The sequence below is a fragment of the Semicossyphus pulcher genome, unplaced genomic scaffold (genome assembly GCF_022749685.1).
Source record: "Semicossyphus pulcher isolate SPU_LCO1_2020_fin unplaced genomic scaffold, fSemPul1.0.p SCAF_28, whole genome shotgun sequence".
NCBI lineage: Eukaryota > Metazoa > Chordata > Actinopteri > Labriformes > Labridae > Semicossyphus > Semicossyphus pulcher.
Window position 1 is genome coordinate 6,488,271 of NW_027211702.1, and position 17,513 is coordinate 6,505,783.

Sequence of the window (17,513 nt, forward strand, 5' to 3'; positions counted from 1 at the left end):
CAGGGGGAGACGCCACTTGTTGTCCTATTGTAGCCTATAGAAGTCTATGAGAAAATGGACCTCCTTCTCTCTTGATTGATCCCCTCAGTAAACATGTTCCTAATGAGTTTATGGTCTCAGTCTCTAGTTTCAAGTCTTGATGTTCATTTAGTCACTGATGCTCCCATTTAGAGTCACAGAGACCAGAAAGCAGGGGAGGGTTTAGGGCAGGCCTACCTGTGATTGACAAGTTGTTGTCAAGGCAACCTGACGAAAGACATTCTAAAAGCTCAGCTGTTTATTTTTTTAATAAGTACATCTAGGAGAAACTGATTATTGCTTGCCAAAAGAATAATCCCAAAACATCACATTGACCATGAATTACAGTTGTACCTTGCTAACTAAGCTAGTGCTAGCATTAGCTGAAAAGTTAGTTTTTACAAACATTTTATTCCTTTTTTTCTGGAGTAAAATGTTGGTATGATTTTATTTATATGTCAGCACTAATAAGGAGGTATCATTGTCTAGACTCACCATACCAGGCTTGTTCACTTAGCTTGTTGACTAGCAAATTAGCCAGCTAATGCCTTTAGCATACACAGTATAACTTCAATAACTTAGCGTTTGCTAACATCTCTCTTCTCTCCAGCTCCACCCTCTCGTCCAAATAGGATCACTTCTGGTTCAAAAACCAAGATGAAAGAAAAAGAAGAGGAAGCTGAGGTCACGACCTCTCACAAAAGTGTAACAGGAAGATAATAGAAGATAAATTAAATAATAGTCGTAGTCACCATGGTAGCGACTTGTCAATCACAAGGTAGCCACGCCCCAAAGCTCACCCTGCTTCCTGGTCTGTGTGACTCTCAATGGAGCATCAGTGACTAAATGAACATCATGCTGTGTTGAAGAAGACTTGAAACTAGAGACTGAGACCATAAACTCATTAGGAACATGTTTACTGAGGGAATAAATCAGGAGAGGAGGAGGAGCATTTTCTCATAGACTTCATATAACCAGTAGAGTCGCCCCCTGCTGGACAATAGATAGAATGCAGGTTTAAGACAGTTCAGCAGTTGCTTTACTTTTCAGGCCCGGAGGCTACGTCCACTATTATACAGTCTTTTGGTTCCAATAGATCCAGGATGATGATAACAATATAATAAAGTGATCATGGTTTTAATTCACCATTAAATAAAAATTTAAAGACATTTAATTAAATCTGTAATAAATGAATCCATGAAAACTGGCCTACTTTTAAAGGCCTCCCTCCCCCTTAGCCAAGAACCTTTTTTAATCACACCTTGGTATGCTGCCAGACACGGGCATGACGGTGTTCAGAGTCATGAGGAGTCATTGAAAATACCTGGGAATAGATCTAATCATAAACTGTGTGTCTGGAGACAGAGCAGCTGGAGAGAAGGGGCGTTTCAGAGGGGGGAGGAGGGCAGACAGTGAGTCAGGCTTCAGCTGGCAGACGGAGAAGTGAAAGGGCAACTTGAGTGTCAGGATGCTGTCTGAGCTCTCAGTGTGAAAAACACACAGGAAGTCACTCCCCACATGTAGGTACAGTAGATACTTCATTACCAGTAACAGTGACAGTGACTTATTCTTCTAATGCAGCTTTCACTTGCTCCAGGGATGTTTCTGTTTCCAGAGAAAGTTCCTCATGACCTTGAGGTCGTAAGATGGAACAACGCGGACTCTACAAATGCCCAAACCACCTTAACTGGCTCCTTTAGATGCGGCTTTCCTCCAAGCACCCTCCGGATATCTCTGCTCCTTACCCTCTCTCTAAGGCTGAGCCTGGACACCCTGCAGAGGAAACAAATTCCTCTGCTTGTATCCGCGACCTTGTTCTTTTGGCCACTACACAAAGCTCATGTCAACAGGTGAGCGTTGGAATGTCGATAGATTGGTAAATTGAGAGCTTGGCCTTACGGGTCAGCTCACTCTTCACCCTGACAGTCCAGTGAAACGCCCGCAATTCTGCTGATGCTGCACCGATCCATCTGTCAATCTCACGATCCATTTTACCCTCACTCATGACCAAGACCCCCGAGAAATCAGAGTAGAGACTCACTTCCCACCAGGAGGGAGCAATCCATAGTTTTCCACGTTCTTAGACTCGGTGCTGACTCTCATCCCGACCGCTTCACACTCCGCTGCAATCCTCCCCAACACCTGGTGGAGGTGCCAGTTTGATGAGGTCAAGCTGTGACCTCAGGCTGTGGCTGACATTTCTAAATATGTCGCAGACTTGTTGCTGCTCAAGACAACATCACCTAAAAGCACTATAATATTGCTTTACCTGACTTTTTTATCAGGCTGAAAGCTCATAAATACATAATCTAAGTCACTGTAGTTGACTTTATACTATATCACAACGAACATGAGCTGAAAATGAATGTGCAATAGGTGAAGTAATAAAAAGAGTCCCTTGATTTAACCTGATATTTACTTTCGTGCGACATGTTTCTGCAGACTATTTCAAATGTTCTCTGACTTTCTGCATCTGTGTTCCTTTTTCCAAGTCTGGATCTAACTTTTCAGATTCTTCCAACACCACTTGAACGCAGCACACGGGCATCACGCCCTGTGGTTTGTAGAAGACGTGACACATGCCGTTAAAATGTCGTGTCAGCTGCAGAGAAAGATAAAGTGTTATTAATAACCTCCCGCCCACTGAGCATTAAGTGAAGCAAAAAACAATATACTGGGGAACTCCACAGATTTTACACGCCAGTTTAACTCACAATGTAGCTGTAACATAGCGCAGCTGTACTCCCTGACTGAAGGGTAACAGGCTTCCTTTTGGACGGAGGGTTGTGAAAGTTCAGAAAGTTTAGTCTTGAACAGATACTTCCCGATTTGGTAATCACACATCCTGAATCGGTGTATATTTGTCGAAAAGGTCAGGATATTTGTCCTTGGTTTCACTAAATCCGTCTCTGAGAATTTATGTACCTGCAATAGTAAATAACGGGAGAAATAAAATCTCTTCACCTTTAAGGACAAAACAGGAGATAAGCTGCAGGAAGTGCTTTAAAAATACTGCATTTATTTGGGAGGAAAGTGTCAAACAATGTCAACAACAGACGATCACATGCTCCCTGTAATGATGCAATTTCCTTCTGTACAATCCTCCCAGTATTATAAGTTCAACCTCTACAATCAGAGTGATTAAATCTCCTCCATTAAACATTCTGTATGTTCACTATTTTACACAACATGCTGATAAACGCTCACTGGCCAACAAAAGTCAATCAATCAAATATGACGTCTCTCTGAGGAAGATTCACTGATTTTTTAAAACAAAAATCTGCAGCTTGACACTTCAAAAAAAACAATAAAACATCATGTGAAACTCGGCACTTCAGTGAGATCGGATCAGTACGATTTGATTTGATGTGGTAGCAGTAAAAAACACAAACGCAGGATGAATCACAACAGAACCAACTGGGCGTCATTTGGTATAAACTGAAGTGTGGATGTGGGAAATCAGAGCGCACAGATGAATTCTATAATTAAACAAAGAACATGGGCTAATACACGGCTCAGTGAAGCACTGTGTGCACAGAGACGTAAAGAAACTCATGGAAGAGATGAGACTTCTGATGCAGCCTTCAGAATAAAAGCCAAAGTTTTGGTATTGTAAACTTTGTACCCTCGAGATAACAGATTATGGCTCCCTGTTGGCCTGTAACTTGTTTCCATTGTACTGAGACAAATCGACTTCCCGTCAGCAGCTCAGAGTTCTGCAGAAGTCTGACATGATTGTTTATAAGTAATTAATATGTGATGACAAAGTACAGACCAGGAGAGCTGTTCTAAAGTAGAACCTAATCAAGGAGTAATTGTACAACGTGCTATGACTCTGCATCTTCTGCATTTAATCTAAATGCAAAATGCATCATCTGGAAGACTTATCAGTTTATAAGCAGGGTTTATTATCACTCTGTGCATACTGTGGCCTCAGGTGGGTTCTGCACTATGCAGCAAAGAGGCAGTCAAAAGTGCAGTTAAGTTATTTCAGAGTAAACCTCGCTGACAGGTTAACAAAGCAAGATGTCACCTGATGCTTTTAAAAGGTAAATATGCTGATATAGAAAAAAGTGAATTCCTTTCGTCTGATCGCACAAAAAGTAGTGCCATGATGTCATTAGGACTGTGATAATACAAATACAGATCCAAATGTTCTGGTAGCACAAAAAGTAAACTTTTAATCACTCAGGTGTGAAGTTGGATGAAAAAAGAAAATTGGGATAAATCGCCTTGGCTGCAATAAAAATCGAACCGTTGAATCCTGACCCCTGCACTGTGATACGCATCGTCTCATGGAGGTGTCAGACACAGACTGTTAAACCAGTAAACACAGATGATTCTTAATAACAAAAGATCGTTTCTGTTGGTGATAATTCAGTGTCAAAAAATGTGTGTGAAATCATTTAAAGTGCTGATGAAGATCAATGACATGGTGAGAAAACAAAACGCTGGGTCAGAGTACCAGTTACCAGTCCAGTCACATTAACAGTGGAGCTCCCAGGGTGCGGGGATGTGGCGGGTGATTTCCGTCCCTCAGGTCTGTGCCTCTCGTGAATTATTAAGTGAATTATGCTCGGCTACGTCAACAATAGATATAAAATACCCTAAAATAAACACAATTTTAAATACATCTTAAATTGCTCCACATGAAAACATTCTAAAGTGCAAACTACTTCAGAAATGGCCTTTTTATTTTATTATAAATATTGAGATGAATTAAGTATTTAGGCACACAAGTGGAGCTGTCTATGTTACTTAAAGGGACATTTAAATGTGTCATGTTAAATTAACATTTACCCTTTTGTTTGGTCGTTCTGTGACCGCAGCCCCCGTGTGTCAGGAGGAAAGGACGAGGGGTGAGAACATATCGTGCTCCTTGATGATTGCATTTTTAAATTAGTAAAATATTCCTGCGAATACAGTGGTTACGTTCAAGTTCAGAAACAGACTAAGTTCTTACTTATTCTATAAATGTTACTTTAACAGCTGCAATAAATAGCCAAACTAACAGGCTTCATGGTCTAAACACGACTAAGTAATAGGGCCACGTAAAATAAAAAAGTCATAATATTATGAATGTATAGCCGTAAGAGAAGAAAGTCGTAATATTACGAAAATACAGTCGTAAGGGAAGAAAGTCGTAATATTATGAGAAAAATGTCGTTATATCACAAGAAAAAAGTCGTTCGAGAAAAAAAGTTGTTGGGCGGCTGGCTGCTCTTCTGATTTTCCCCTTCAAAATAACATATAGGCTAACAATAGCCTAAAATTACGACTTTAATCTTTTAAAATTACAACCTTATTTTCCTAATATTACGACTTTAATCTGGCCCTAAAACTCCGCCGTATCTAAAGGCTCACTGTGAATCCTGATTAATTTACATCTATAAAAACCCTCTGATGTTTTTGCACGCTGGTTTTTTCCCGTCAGGTCTGACTCATCAGAGGTCGCTGACGTCTGCAGGAGTTTCACAGTTTAGCTCGTGGCGTTTGATCCAGCAGAGTCCTCATGTCCAGCAGAGCGCCCTCCACAGCCTGAGCCAGCTGTGCTGCGTTCGTTTCTTTACAGTTGTTAAAAGACGACACGGCGAAGTTAATGTGATTGTTCATGGGATTGTAGCAGACGCCGTATCCGTTTGACACGACCGGGCCGAAACACATGACACAGTCGGCCTTCGACGGGACCTTGTGGAGAACAGAAAACGTAGGGGTCAGTTAGCAAGCATTGTCTGTGCTCTGTTTTGTTCTTCCTCTTTCAGCCCTGCTCCTACCTGACTTGTAGACAGCTTGTAGTGTAAGGCTTTGGCGTAGGCGGGGTCACTGAAGATTTCAGGCACAGAGAGTTTTTCCTCCACAGCCTGCAGCTTCAGGCCCAGCAGGTGTCGGTCTATGGCCTGACCACTGATCGCCTGTGGGGGGAAAGTGTAGCTGAGATGAACAGAGCTGCCTCCAGGACGAAAGGGATTGTTGAATGTGTAACCATCGCTTCGCTAAAGACAAACTGAACCGAGGAACAATTACGACAGCGCATGCCAGACTTGTCTTTAAGTCTCTGTAGATCTTGATGCTGTCTGCACTCACCATGTTCGTGTACGACCGGTGTGCTGTCACAGCTTTCACCATCAGATCAACTTTCTCTGTGTTCTAGGAGAAACAAGAAGAAGCAGGGAAGTTACATTTGGTAAAGCTGGTTATAGCTGTTGGTGTTGTACTGTTAATGTTTAAAACTGTTCAACTTCACAACACTAAAGGAATCAATCGTCCTCATTGTTTGGCTCCATCTCTGGTTTGATCTTGTCCTGAAATGAGGCTCGTGTTTCTGTCATTTGGCTCAGTGGTCTTGTGCAGCTTCATGACTCTCCTGAATCTGGGCTGCACTGACAAAGATTTATTGTTAAGCCTGTTTCAATCATAGTTTAACTTGAAATTGTTTCCCTCTAGCTTAAAATAAACAAAGTTTAAAGGAATAGTTTATTAGTTTTTTCATGTGGGCTTGTATGTATTCCTCTCCGTAATTTCATTGTTTACATAACATCGTATTTTCTTTTATTTGTTGTCTCTTCTATCAACCAACTTAAATCAGCTGTTGTGAGACCGTGCCCTGCATGCGTAGGTGTACAGGGCCGTTGTGCAGAGTAAGAGATAGTGCTGAAGGAAAGGGCGGTCTGACATAGATGTGAAGTGGTGACAAAAACTAAACTGCAGCGTAAACCGAAACTGACATGTTTATATGTAGGACTCTTTCAAGTGGCTAAAGTACGTGGTACTCCTGACCCCGTCTGCAGCCGTGCTTAGCTTAGCTTCTGTGTGGGAACTCTGCTGGCTTCTCCTAACAGAAGCTGTGCTGACTGTTGTCTACTGTACGTAGTACACTTACGATTAAATACCTCACACAACCCCAGTTCAAACAACAAGAACTATCCCTTTAAAGAAGAATATTTTTTTATTTGTCTTTAACCTCAGTTTGGACTTTTGACTGGCAGTGAAAATCTTTTGCATCAAATCTTTAAACTCCTTTCAACTTTCCACTTTAACTTTATTATCCCCTGAGGGAAATTTACTTTGCAGGCAGGTAAAAAACATAAAACATAGACTATAATCTTACTCTTGAGGAAAATAATCAGGATCATCAAAGTAAGTTAAGGGACAGATTCAGCCCAGTTAGGATCCATGATGCTGCTGAACTGTAAAAAAGATGTAAATACAAAGCAGAGCTTTTTAATGTCAGACCTGTTTGTTGGGGTCATCAAAGGCTTTGATGAAAGCAGCTGAAGCACTTGAGGCAGATCGTATGGTGTCTGTTCGGCCGAGTCTGTACATACGCAGGGAGGCACTTTCATATGTGGCGCAGCTGTGTTGGTACATCCTGCAGACACAAGAGGAGAGACGGTGTGAGGAAGCTCTGCAGCACATTTAATGTTGTTAAGAGTCGTCAGGGCAGAGATGTAGAAAGCTGCCAAAAATGATTGTCTGAAGTTTTCTAAATTTCTAAATATAAGTTAGTAATGTTTCAGAATAAATACGAGACATAAAATACTTTAAGAGACTTGATCTCAGCTCTGCTGTGATTTCAGAGACTACTAGAAGTTTCAGTCGGTTTGGACTGAGCAGCAGGCGACAGTTTCACACCACAGAGGCAGAACACAAATACATGCAGAGCAGGAAAGAGATTGTAGAAATATCTAAAGACGCAGGACGTTCTTTAAAGACACAAAGTCTGACACAACATGTAAAAGCTAAAATGATCAAATTCAGGAAATGATGGAAAAAATAAAAATAGTCCTCAATGTTTGTTTATGTTGCACATAAAGGATAGCAGTTATAAAATACTGTATTTTATATCTAATTGCAGGTGTTTTATTAGTGGCTGTAAGATTATTGTATTAATGTGTCTATCTAATATTGTGGATCGATTTCATTGTAAAGCACATTGATTTTATTTGTGTATGAAATGTGCCATAAAACCAAAATAAATTGAATGTGCAAGCAAAAGCAGACTTGTTCACGCAGGTGACAAAAGCATGGAAGGAGAACACGGCGAGCTACTGAACATAAAAACTATTTGGCTTTACTGTGTATGTGTATGTTCAGCAGGTAAAGTGTTTAAAGAAGACACAACTAAAGTCCTTATTTTACAGCACTTAAAACTTAAATTAACTTTTAACTTTCTTTGCTCAAAAAGATTATTTATTATTATTATACCTTTTTAAATGCATTTTGATCTACTTTTTAATTTATTTATATTTCTCTTATTCACTTTATTGATCCCAACCTTTTTTTTTATCTCTCTTCCTCTGATGTGATGTCGTCTTTTTATTTTATCGTGTTTTTTATAACCTTTTATGGTCTTTCATTGCTTTTATTTATTTATCTCTTAATTTGCATTGCTTATTGCTCGAACTGCCTTTGTTCCCTTTTGTCACTTTTATTCTTCTTCTTGCATTTCTTCTTGCTGACCTTTGTGTCTGACCTGAGTTCTTGCCTTTGATGAGATTTCTTCAGTACTCTCTGTTTGGCCTCATTGTTGAAAGTTCTTTAGACTGTTTTGTATTCTGTAATCTTTCTGAGTTCCTGCCTTCGCTTTGTCTGTCAAAGCACTTTGTAAACATTCTGTTTTTAAAGCTGCTGCTTTTAAATATAAATAAAGTTATTGTTATTATTTTTTAGCTTAGGAACATTATTCTATTCAGATGCCTTTTATAGGGAATCCTTACATCTCTGGTGAGCTCTGCCTGCATGATCTCACCTGTAGTAGGCCAGTTGTAGAGCGATCTGTATGAAAGCATCAGGACTCATTTTGTGCGACTTTGGAACATCTTTCCCAAAGTGACCGAACACCGTGACCCTCATGTCCAGGTCATCCGCCAGTCTGTGGAAAGAGGCATGTGAGGACAGTGAGACCCAGTCAATGCCTACTGACAGGAAGTATAAATACAAAGAATTATACTTATATATTCAATCTGCCCTCACATGTTCATTTCCTGTTTAGCCTCCTCGATGTTCTTCTTGATCTCAGGCGTGATGTTGAAGTGGAGTTTCTGAGGCATGGGCAGAGGCACCATGGGAGAGCGAGACGTCTCCGGCTTCCTCCTGCTTCCAGAAACGAGACAGAAAAGATCCTCAGAGTTCCCTCATTGTGATGCTAGTAGCAGAGTGCTGCTATCTCAGCGTCAGCTGTTCTGTCGTGACCTTTTAAAGATGTTACAACAAGAAGGAATCAAACTGGACGCCCACAGAGGCAAAATCCTCTCTGACCTACTTACGTGTACTCGACAACATGGTCGATCAAGGCCACGATGGGTGGGCCCTCAGCTGGAGCGTGCTCGTAGTTCGCTCCACACGTCCCGTCCTCTCCGACAATAAACTGTAACAGCCACGAGACACTTTATAAGGTCAAGTCATTATCCAACAAACTTAACATTCACAATAAAAGTTCCTGAGCCTTTTTTCATGTCTTGTCCAGCCTTAAGTGCGTTCAGGCACGTCCAGTCAAAATCATGTTTTCATTAAGAGATAAATGTCATCATACTGACCGACCAACTTTCCCTCAAAATCCTGCCTTTAAACTCAAATACTGCAGGTAGTAACAGGTAATCTTGCTTCATCAACTTCCTCATATGATATAGGACTAAAGCAAAGTTCTGTCAGTGAATATAAAGCCTCTCTGTGGGGCTAGGCTTCACATTTAAATGCTGTTAAATAAGTGAAAAGCAAAAACAAAGTTAGACAGAAAGAACAACCGAAACATGAAATGCAAACTTGACTCTGTCAGAGCAGCAGCCTGAAGCGACACATACATTTAACTAAGATAACTTTACCCCCAGGTTTGACTCCCATCCTAATCCCTTTGCCCCGTGTCATCCCCACTCTCTCTTTCCCTGTTTCCAACACTATTCTCTCTCTCTGATAAAGGCACAAAAAATTATCTTTAAGAAGCCTTTTGTGGGTTACCTGGAGTGTCTTGTCGAACCAGCGGTTGCCACTGTTCCACTGGCTGCCTCCCCCGTGCAGCATCTGGACGGCAGCAGTACTGCGGCGAGTCTCATCAGACACTCGAGGCATCGCTCCGTCCAAACACAGCGTGAAGATGCTCCTCTGGATGGCCGACACCGACTGTTTGTTGGTCGTATCTGGACACAACAATACACACACAAAACAAGCATAATGTTACTATGTTTAGATATATATAGTTTGCTTATCAGGGTGCACTTACAGGATGATCATGGCATTTTGGCATCTGGGCCCTATTTTGTAAAAGGTACAAAATGGTTTGGAAAGTCTGCAGTAGATTGCATTAACTGGCAGCAGTGAAACAGGCTGTAATGGCTGCAACATAATCCTTGATGGGTCAAAGGTCGTCCACTAAAAGTTCTTGTTGTTCCCACTGACAGGCTCAGATTGTTATTCTAAGTGTGTGACAACATGACAGAAAGGATCCCTACAGAGATAGACCTTTTTGTTACAGAGGGAGATGATTGTTTTAACCACACACAGACGTTACATCGCTCTCTGCACACACACCAGACCCCATTGACAAAAACAGTGATTTTACCTCACAGAACACAGGAGCTGCTGATCTACAACTTCCCTGATTTGTTACTTATTTTGTGTTTTTTAAAACTAATATTGTTTTAGATGCTTGCTAACAACACCGAAGTCACACAACAATACAAACAAACAAACTAATCGAGGCAGCAGTAGACCAGGAACTCCTGAGTTCTGCGAGGTAAAATTACAGTTTTTGTGAATAGAGTCTGGTAGCTTTGTAGAGAGTGATGTAATGGCTCTGTAATGTCTCTGGCTTTAGCAATCTACTAGAGGAATTTAGACCCAATAATTCTTAAAATAGTTATAACTACCACTGTAGTTCACAATCCCGCCCATGCACACTGCTAGCTCACCCTTGATGAGGTTGAGGTAAGCTTTGCCCCAAGAGTCTCGATGCAGGGTGGTGAGGATGCCGACCGGCTCCATGTTGTTCTGCAGGGAGGAGCTGCAGATCCTCTCCAGCTGAACACAGAGCTGATCGGACGTCAGGGGAGTCCCGTCGCTGTTGTACACGTCCAACACAAAGAACTGAACAAGAAGAGGAATCACAAGAAAGGCTTCTGTTTAGTTCAAAGATATGTTTGGCAAATAAAACAATGATTACTGGCTTTGTTAAACTTGCTTTGTGGTGCAGCCTCAGGCACAGATGTGGGACCTGCCCTCCTCACCTGAAAGTTGTGCACCACAGTGATGTGTTTGGGGGGTCTGGGGCTCTTGGCGTGGTTCACCACTGAGTCCTTCTTCGGACCGGGGATACGGCAGGACGACAGCACTTCATAGTACTGATTCATACACAGAGGCTTCCCTCCCAGGTATTCAACAGGTAGTGTTTCACTGCAAAACAGACATTAAACACAAACACAGCCATAATATTATTCACAGTGTGTTGCAAAAGGTGTCCCGACAGCTGCATCAACCACTGATTGCTGCAGGATTAGTGCATCATTTCAGGGTTTGAGGCACATAATGACGGTTTGAAGGAAAAAATTAAGTATTTGTAGACATTATTTAAGAGCACTTACAGAAACGTCTTTGATGGTCATATTGCTGTATACAGATTTTAATCTAAATAAACTAAAGCAGGGGTTCCCAAACCCCGGTCTGCGGACCAGTACCGTACCGTTTAGTACCGGGCCGCGAAACCCAACAGACGTCTGTGACACTCCAAACATACGTGGAGTCAGAACCGTCGCATGGGCTGTGTGCCCTGTGCGAACACACAGGGCCTCGCGCCTCTAAAGACACTTCAAAAGTCGCCCAATTCAGCTGGAGAAAGTGCGGACCTGGCAACCCTGGCTTCGCATCACATGAAACTTTGCTCATGAAGCCTGATGCCGCTCTAAAGCTCTGTGTCTATCAGTGAAATATATGAACTACACAGCATATGGTCATATGACAGCCTGTGGAGACGAAGTTCAGTACTTATACTGAAATACGGACAGATCGCAACGTTATTGATTCGAGTATGAGCATCAACACACACACACAGGTCTGCGTCACATCTGATCGTCTCCTAACGCCTGTCTCCTCCCTGCACGGCGTGATAACTCTGATAAACTACGTGTGGATCACCTCCGGCTCATCTCAGTCACAGCGTGTGCAGACGTATTTTAAGCTTTATAAAGGGTTGTACGGAAATACAGGACCGATCGCGACCCTATTAAGTCAGGGGCAGAGCCCGAGAAACACACAGATCAGTCACTGCGCTGCATGATAATAAACTGCTCACTGCTGGATCACATTATACATTCAGATGAACTGCTAGGATCACACTATGGATCATCTTTCCGTCCATCTCGTCAGCTCATCCCGCATCAAAAACTTAGATGCAGTCTCCTCACTGAATAAATACAGACATGATCCGTCTGTATTTCCGTGCGTGTGACTGTGATTTATGCGCATGCATGACAATGAGCAGAGCTGATTCCCAAGGATTCATTCCACGGTCCGTCAAATATATTACTGATACTGTCTGGTCCGTGTAGTAAAAAGGTTGGGAACCCCTGAACTAAAGGATGGGTATCTGGTTTAGCTCAGCGGTTATATCACACTTCCCATATACAGAGGCTCAAGGCGGCAACCCCTGTTCCACTCGCACCCTCGGCCGCGTGTCATCCCCACTCTCTCTTTCCCTGTTCCTGACACGATCCACTGTCCTCTCTCTGTGTCAATAAGGCATACAAGAATTTAAAAGGATTAAAAATTAAATATAAACTAAAGGAGAGGAATGTCCAGATGAGGGCTTTTGATCTTCCAAGAAACTGATTTTGTGTTCATTAAAGGATCGAACTTCACAGCCCCCTCCAGCATCTAATGTGTGTTAACAGTAATGCTTAGCCATACACACGTATTCATTTAACCCCAGAACACAGAGTTCAATTCAAGAGTAGCAGGATGGTAGCACGGTCGCTCAAATGTGTCTGATATTTTAAGGAAGTGCTCCAACTCTTATTTTGTACTTCCTGTCTACAGAGGAAGCGTAACTGTGAGGTGTTATGTAAAATGACATCTGCTGTCTGTACTGCCTGCAGTTCAGCAAACGTCTCAGCAGTGTTATGATGTACAGCTCATCGTGATTGTCTTAATGAGCCTGGGGAAAATGAGAGTTTCTACGAGAGCAGTCAGAGAAACATTGACCAATATTTAAATAGTGGCCCAAATTATAACTGTTCTCTAACATGAGCTTCTTAGTGTGTAACCAGCTGATTGTTCCAAACTATATTACAATAAATAGACGAGCTGCACGAGGACAAAAGAGAACATCCTGACCTCAGTACTCACTTGTCAATCATTGCCTTAAAGTCCAAAACACCTGATATCAGTTTGGCAGCAAACCTACAGACAGAGAAGAAGAGTCATTTAAACATTAACTTCTATAAACATTTCCTTATTTTATAAGTGTTAAATAATGGAAATACAGACACAGCTTTATAAAACTTTTAAAGAAATATCTTTGCACCATCATATCTTCCAGCGCACAGTGTGCTCAAGTCTAAATCAATGCTGCCAGTTTAAGGAGCGTCCTGATAACAACAGAAGCCTGAAAAAACAGACTGAACATAGTTTGTAAATGCAGTTGCATAATAACCTATGTTCATGATAATTAATTCATAACTGATTCACAATTGATTTGACCATAATTCCATGCAATTATTTAATAAATAAATAGATGAATAATTAATTAATTTGATGTGAAGTTAAAATGTAAATCTGATGTGGTTATATTTGTTTGTATCATACAGTACAGGAACATAATGAGTTTCTGTACAGGAACTAAAGTTTTCTTTGTTACCAGAACGACCTAATTAGTAGATGCACTGGACAATGAAAACGTGAGCAGGTGTCGTATATGAGGCTCTGCTACACACTGCACATCGAGGTCACATTTATCTGCGTCTGAAGCCAAAGCAGACGTCAGAAGGACATTCTTTAGGATCCTGCAAACTCTTTTCTCTACAAGCGGGCAACGAGGTATTTTTGTCTTTGTTTTATATTTATGCCAAATGTCATTTTGTCCATGATTTGTTTCATGCTAGCTCATGAGCTGTATAAGTTGGTGAAGCGTTTGTATTATGTTTATTCAATAGTAGTTACAAAAGTGGAATCATCAAAGAAAAATGCCCAAGAAATAAACGCCCGTTTTTAAAGACCCAACCTGCTACAGAGCTACATAGTTTATTAACATGCTTTAAAGGGGTCCATCACACAGAGTAAAGATACTCAAACAATGATAAAAGTCGTTTCACATTAAAAATCTGCATTTCTCAGATGCTCCTCTGCTGACTAAAATCTAAAAACCTGATGGTGACTTGAAACATTCAGAAAGTTGTCGGCTGGAAATGTTCTCACCCTGATAGAATAAAAGGAATCAACTTGTTCCTGTGACGATAAAGATTTGTTTTGTTTCCCTTCCTGTTGGCCTTTTTCAGACTGCTTTAATCTGTGCTCCAACATTTTTTTCCATATAATTGATGTCCTGTTTCCTTTTTTGTCAACAACTTTGGCGGATACAGGCGTTCACCTTCACCATATCATTCATTCCCGTTGGTTGCACCTTTTTTCCAGATAACACCCACTTTTTTCACCAGAAGCTCAAACAACACTTTGTTGTGTACTTTTACTTGCAAGCTAAATACTGCAGACTGACAGGCTGTTGTCACATTAACTTCTGCTGTGTTATAGGCAGTTAAAGCTTCTATATCAAATAAAAAACGCCCAAAGTTTATCATTGTTATCTACATACATTTTAATCACCATCCTACATGGAGATTGTTTTATCACCGAGCCCTCCTTTAAAGTTGTTGTAATTGTTTCTCTGTTGGTGTGTGATCACCTTATTTGTCCCTGCTTATCCCTGAAGTTCATGCGAGGTAGGACCAACCCAGGACTTGAATGAACCACCACAGGAAGGCGGTACGTGAGGTAAGCAACCTGCACCCACCACTCTGACAACTACAAACACACACACACACACACACACACACACACACACACAGTTAAACATTATGTCAGAAAACTAAAGAATAACTGCTATCAGGTGCATTGTTACTGTATGAGACCAAAGTGTGTCACCCAGTTGTTGGTGATTCCCGCTCTCTTCTCCAGCCCTCTCTGCAGCCTCTCCCCGACCCCTCCTGCTTTCTGAAAGTCGTCCAGCAGCTCTTTGGTGTGTTTCAGCTCGTCCACCTCCACGATGGGCTCCAGCGCGGAGATGTAGCGCTCACAGGTCTGCTGCAGAGGGGGGACAGGCAGGGTGGGCAGACCCTTCTGGTGGGTCAGGTATCTGCCGGAGACCCGGGTCGCCGACACAGGCTTCACCAAGTGACATGGTTTCATTATGCCACAGGGTTTCGCCATCCCCACCTTCACCTGAGAGACAATAAAAACAGGTTTTCAGAGTAATTTTGTTGAAGGAGTGTGTTATAAATATGTCATTGTCTAACAGCTCTGCACTATACAAGGATTTACTGGGAAAGTTTGCTCATTAAGAGCATTATTTTTCTAAACCAGATATTTTTATTTGCCAGAGAAAGCATCATTGTATCAATACCTTTGTCTATAGTTTCTCCCTCTGTATACTGATTTAATTTTTTATGATCATTGGCCTGTCCTACTGCATTATATTACAATACAAATTGAGTTTTTCATAGAAGCTCAGGGAATGTGGTGACAAATATCGCCGGTAGAGGGCAGTCTGTACTCATATTCAACTTCCCTACAGCAACAAAAACAAAAGTAAAAAGTAAATAGCATTGGTAAAACAAATACATCTTATATTCAGAAGCCATTTTAGAGGCTCCCAATCAACGTATGACACATTTAAAATGTGCTTTTGCAGTGCCCATTTTATCTGATTATGTTCTGCAGAATATAACGATCAGGTGTTACAAGCAAAATACATTATAAACCAGTCTCATGTAGCTAATGCTAACCTACTGTTATATTATATTATAACCTGTTGAAGGCTGGACAACAACATTGATATTTCTGCCGACAGTGCTAAATATTTTCTTACATGTTAATGTTACTCCATTAAAGTGTCGACTATCAAGATCAGTTTAATGATGAGCAACAATAAGACCTTTTGCATACACCCTGGGTTATGTTATAATTGTTGTACTTTATGTGTCCAATATGCATATGCTACTGTTTTAAATGAAGTTTGTTTAAAAATAGTAACATAGTAATAATTAAGAATAAGCTTAACCTTACGTTATATTCTCTTCCTATTTCTCTAAAGAATAGTGAACTGTAATTCACAAAGACCCAGGCAATTTAAGTCAATATTGAAGCGTCAGTTACGCTTGTCCTCTACTGTCTTTTAGTTATATTTAATCTTTCCAAAACAGTAAATCACCTTTGACCCACTTATATTACCTAGCCAGCCATAACAGTTACCAACCGCTAGCAAGGCTACTTCAGTTCATCACAAGCTAAGTCGGCTAATTTTGCTAGCATCTTGTATTCCTTGAACACCTAGCAAGTTAGCTAAATAGCATATAAATCACCGACTGTATATAGTTATTAAGACTTTGAATTTCGGCCTCTTACGCAAAAAATGTCTGTTAGCCAGCCATTTAAAACAAGCATAGTCAGTCAAAGGTGCGTTACTCACCATAGTTCTGCTGCAAATGCCCCACATTCTGCATTCAAAAAAACGCCCACAGACTCAGGTCCGTCAGTGCTCAAAGTCCAGCACAACGTAAAGCATAAACAATTCGCTATAAGCTAGCTGTTTGATCGGCGTTTTGACCACACGGATCCACAGTAGTACACACACTCAGGCTGCAAGTGCCACCGACGGTCACTGGTAATTACAAGCGCACAGTCAGCTGTTAAACACAATAGCTGGAGTCTCATTTAGCTGTGACACATGTTGACAGCTGCCATAAATAGGGGAGGGTGTGTGACATATTGATAAAGTGTCTATTTCCCCCCCTTTTTTTTATTACATGCACATTTTACTAACACGAATAAATATAGTATTAATGTCGGACAAAATTCAATTTTTCCATAAGCTTCAGCGGCTTAAAGTAGTTGACAAAATTATTTATTATTTATCAATAGCAAATAAAGGCATACTGGTTTTAAGATTATTAAGGACAAAATATGCAAGGATCCACTTCAAATTGTAATCCTTTGTAAAGAAAGTAACTTAAAGGAAATTCTAATAGGGTTTCCTTAATATCATGATCAATAGGAAATCCAGGTCTCCCGGACTAGCTGTTCTGTTCTTACGTCCTCTTTATAATAAATTGAATGATATTGATATATTATTCATATATGCAAGCATTGTTACAGTTAGATCCAATAATTAACACTGAGGAAAATAATAATGAATCATGCATTTACATTATATTATGTCACTGTAAAAGAGGGACTGAAGGGGGCTAAAAGTATGCATTATGCATTTTATATTTGATACTTTAGTATTTCAGGACGTT

The 17,513-nt window shown here is 40.8% G+C and overlaps 1 protein-coding gene across 1 annotated transcript; it reads right to left on the reverse strand.

The window, feature by feature from the left end:
• Positions 1-3,027: 3,027 nt before the first annotated feature.
• crata (carnitine O-acetyltransferase a) lies at positions 3,028-16,883 on the reverse strand. The gene is made up of 14 exons (XM_069677317.1): positions 16,685-16,883; positions 15,142-15,438; positions 14,903-15,021; positions 13,351-13,404; positions 11,238-11,403; positions 10,923-11,097; positions 9,973-10,151; positions 9,285-9,385; positions 8,992-9,111; positions 8,768-8,890; positions 7,252-7,387; positions 6,103-6,165; positions 5,793-5,930; positions 3,028-5,706 (listed from the first exon to the last, which is right to left on the reverse strand). The coding sequence occupies exons 1-14, from the start codon at positions 16,709-16,711 to the stop codon at positions 5,491-5,493; spliced, it is 1,914 nt and encodes a 637-aa protein (XP_069533418.1). The 5' UTR covers positions 16,712-16,883; the 3' UTR covers positions 3,028-5,490.
• Positions 16,884-17,513: the final 630 nt, after the last annotated feature.

Bases quoted from the DNA above. Each gene is read 5' to 3' on its own strand.
- crata (XM_069677317.1), bottom strand. From the start codon at position 16,711: ATGTGGGGCATTTGCAGCAGAACTATG. The intron at 11,098-11,237 runs GTGAGGAGGGCA...CTTCTTGTTCAG, and splicing joins CTGTGGTGCACAACTTTCAG to TTCTTTGTGTTGGACGTGTA. The intron at 7,388-8,767 runs GTGAGATCATGC...TTGTGTCTGCAG, and splicing joins CTACAACTGGCCTACTACAG to GATGTACCAACACAGCTGCG.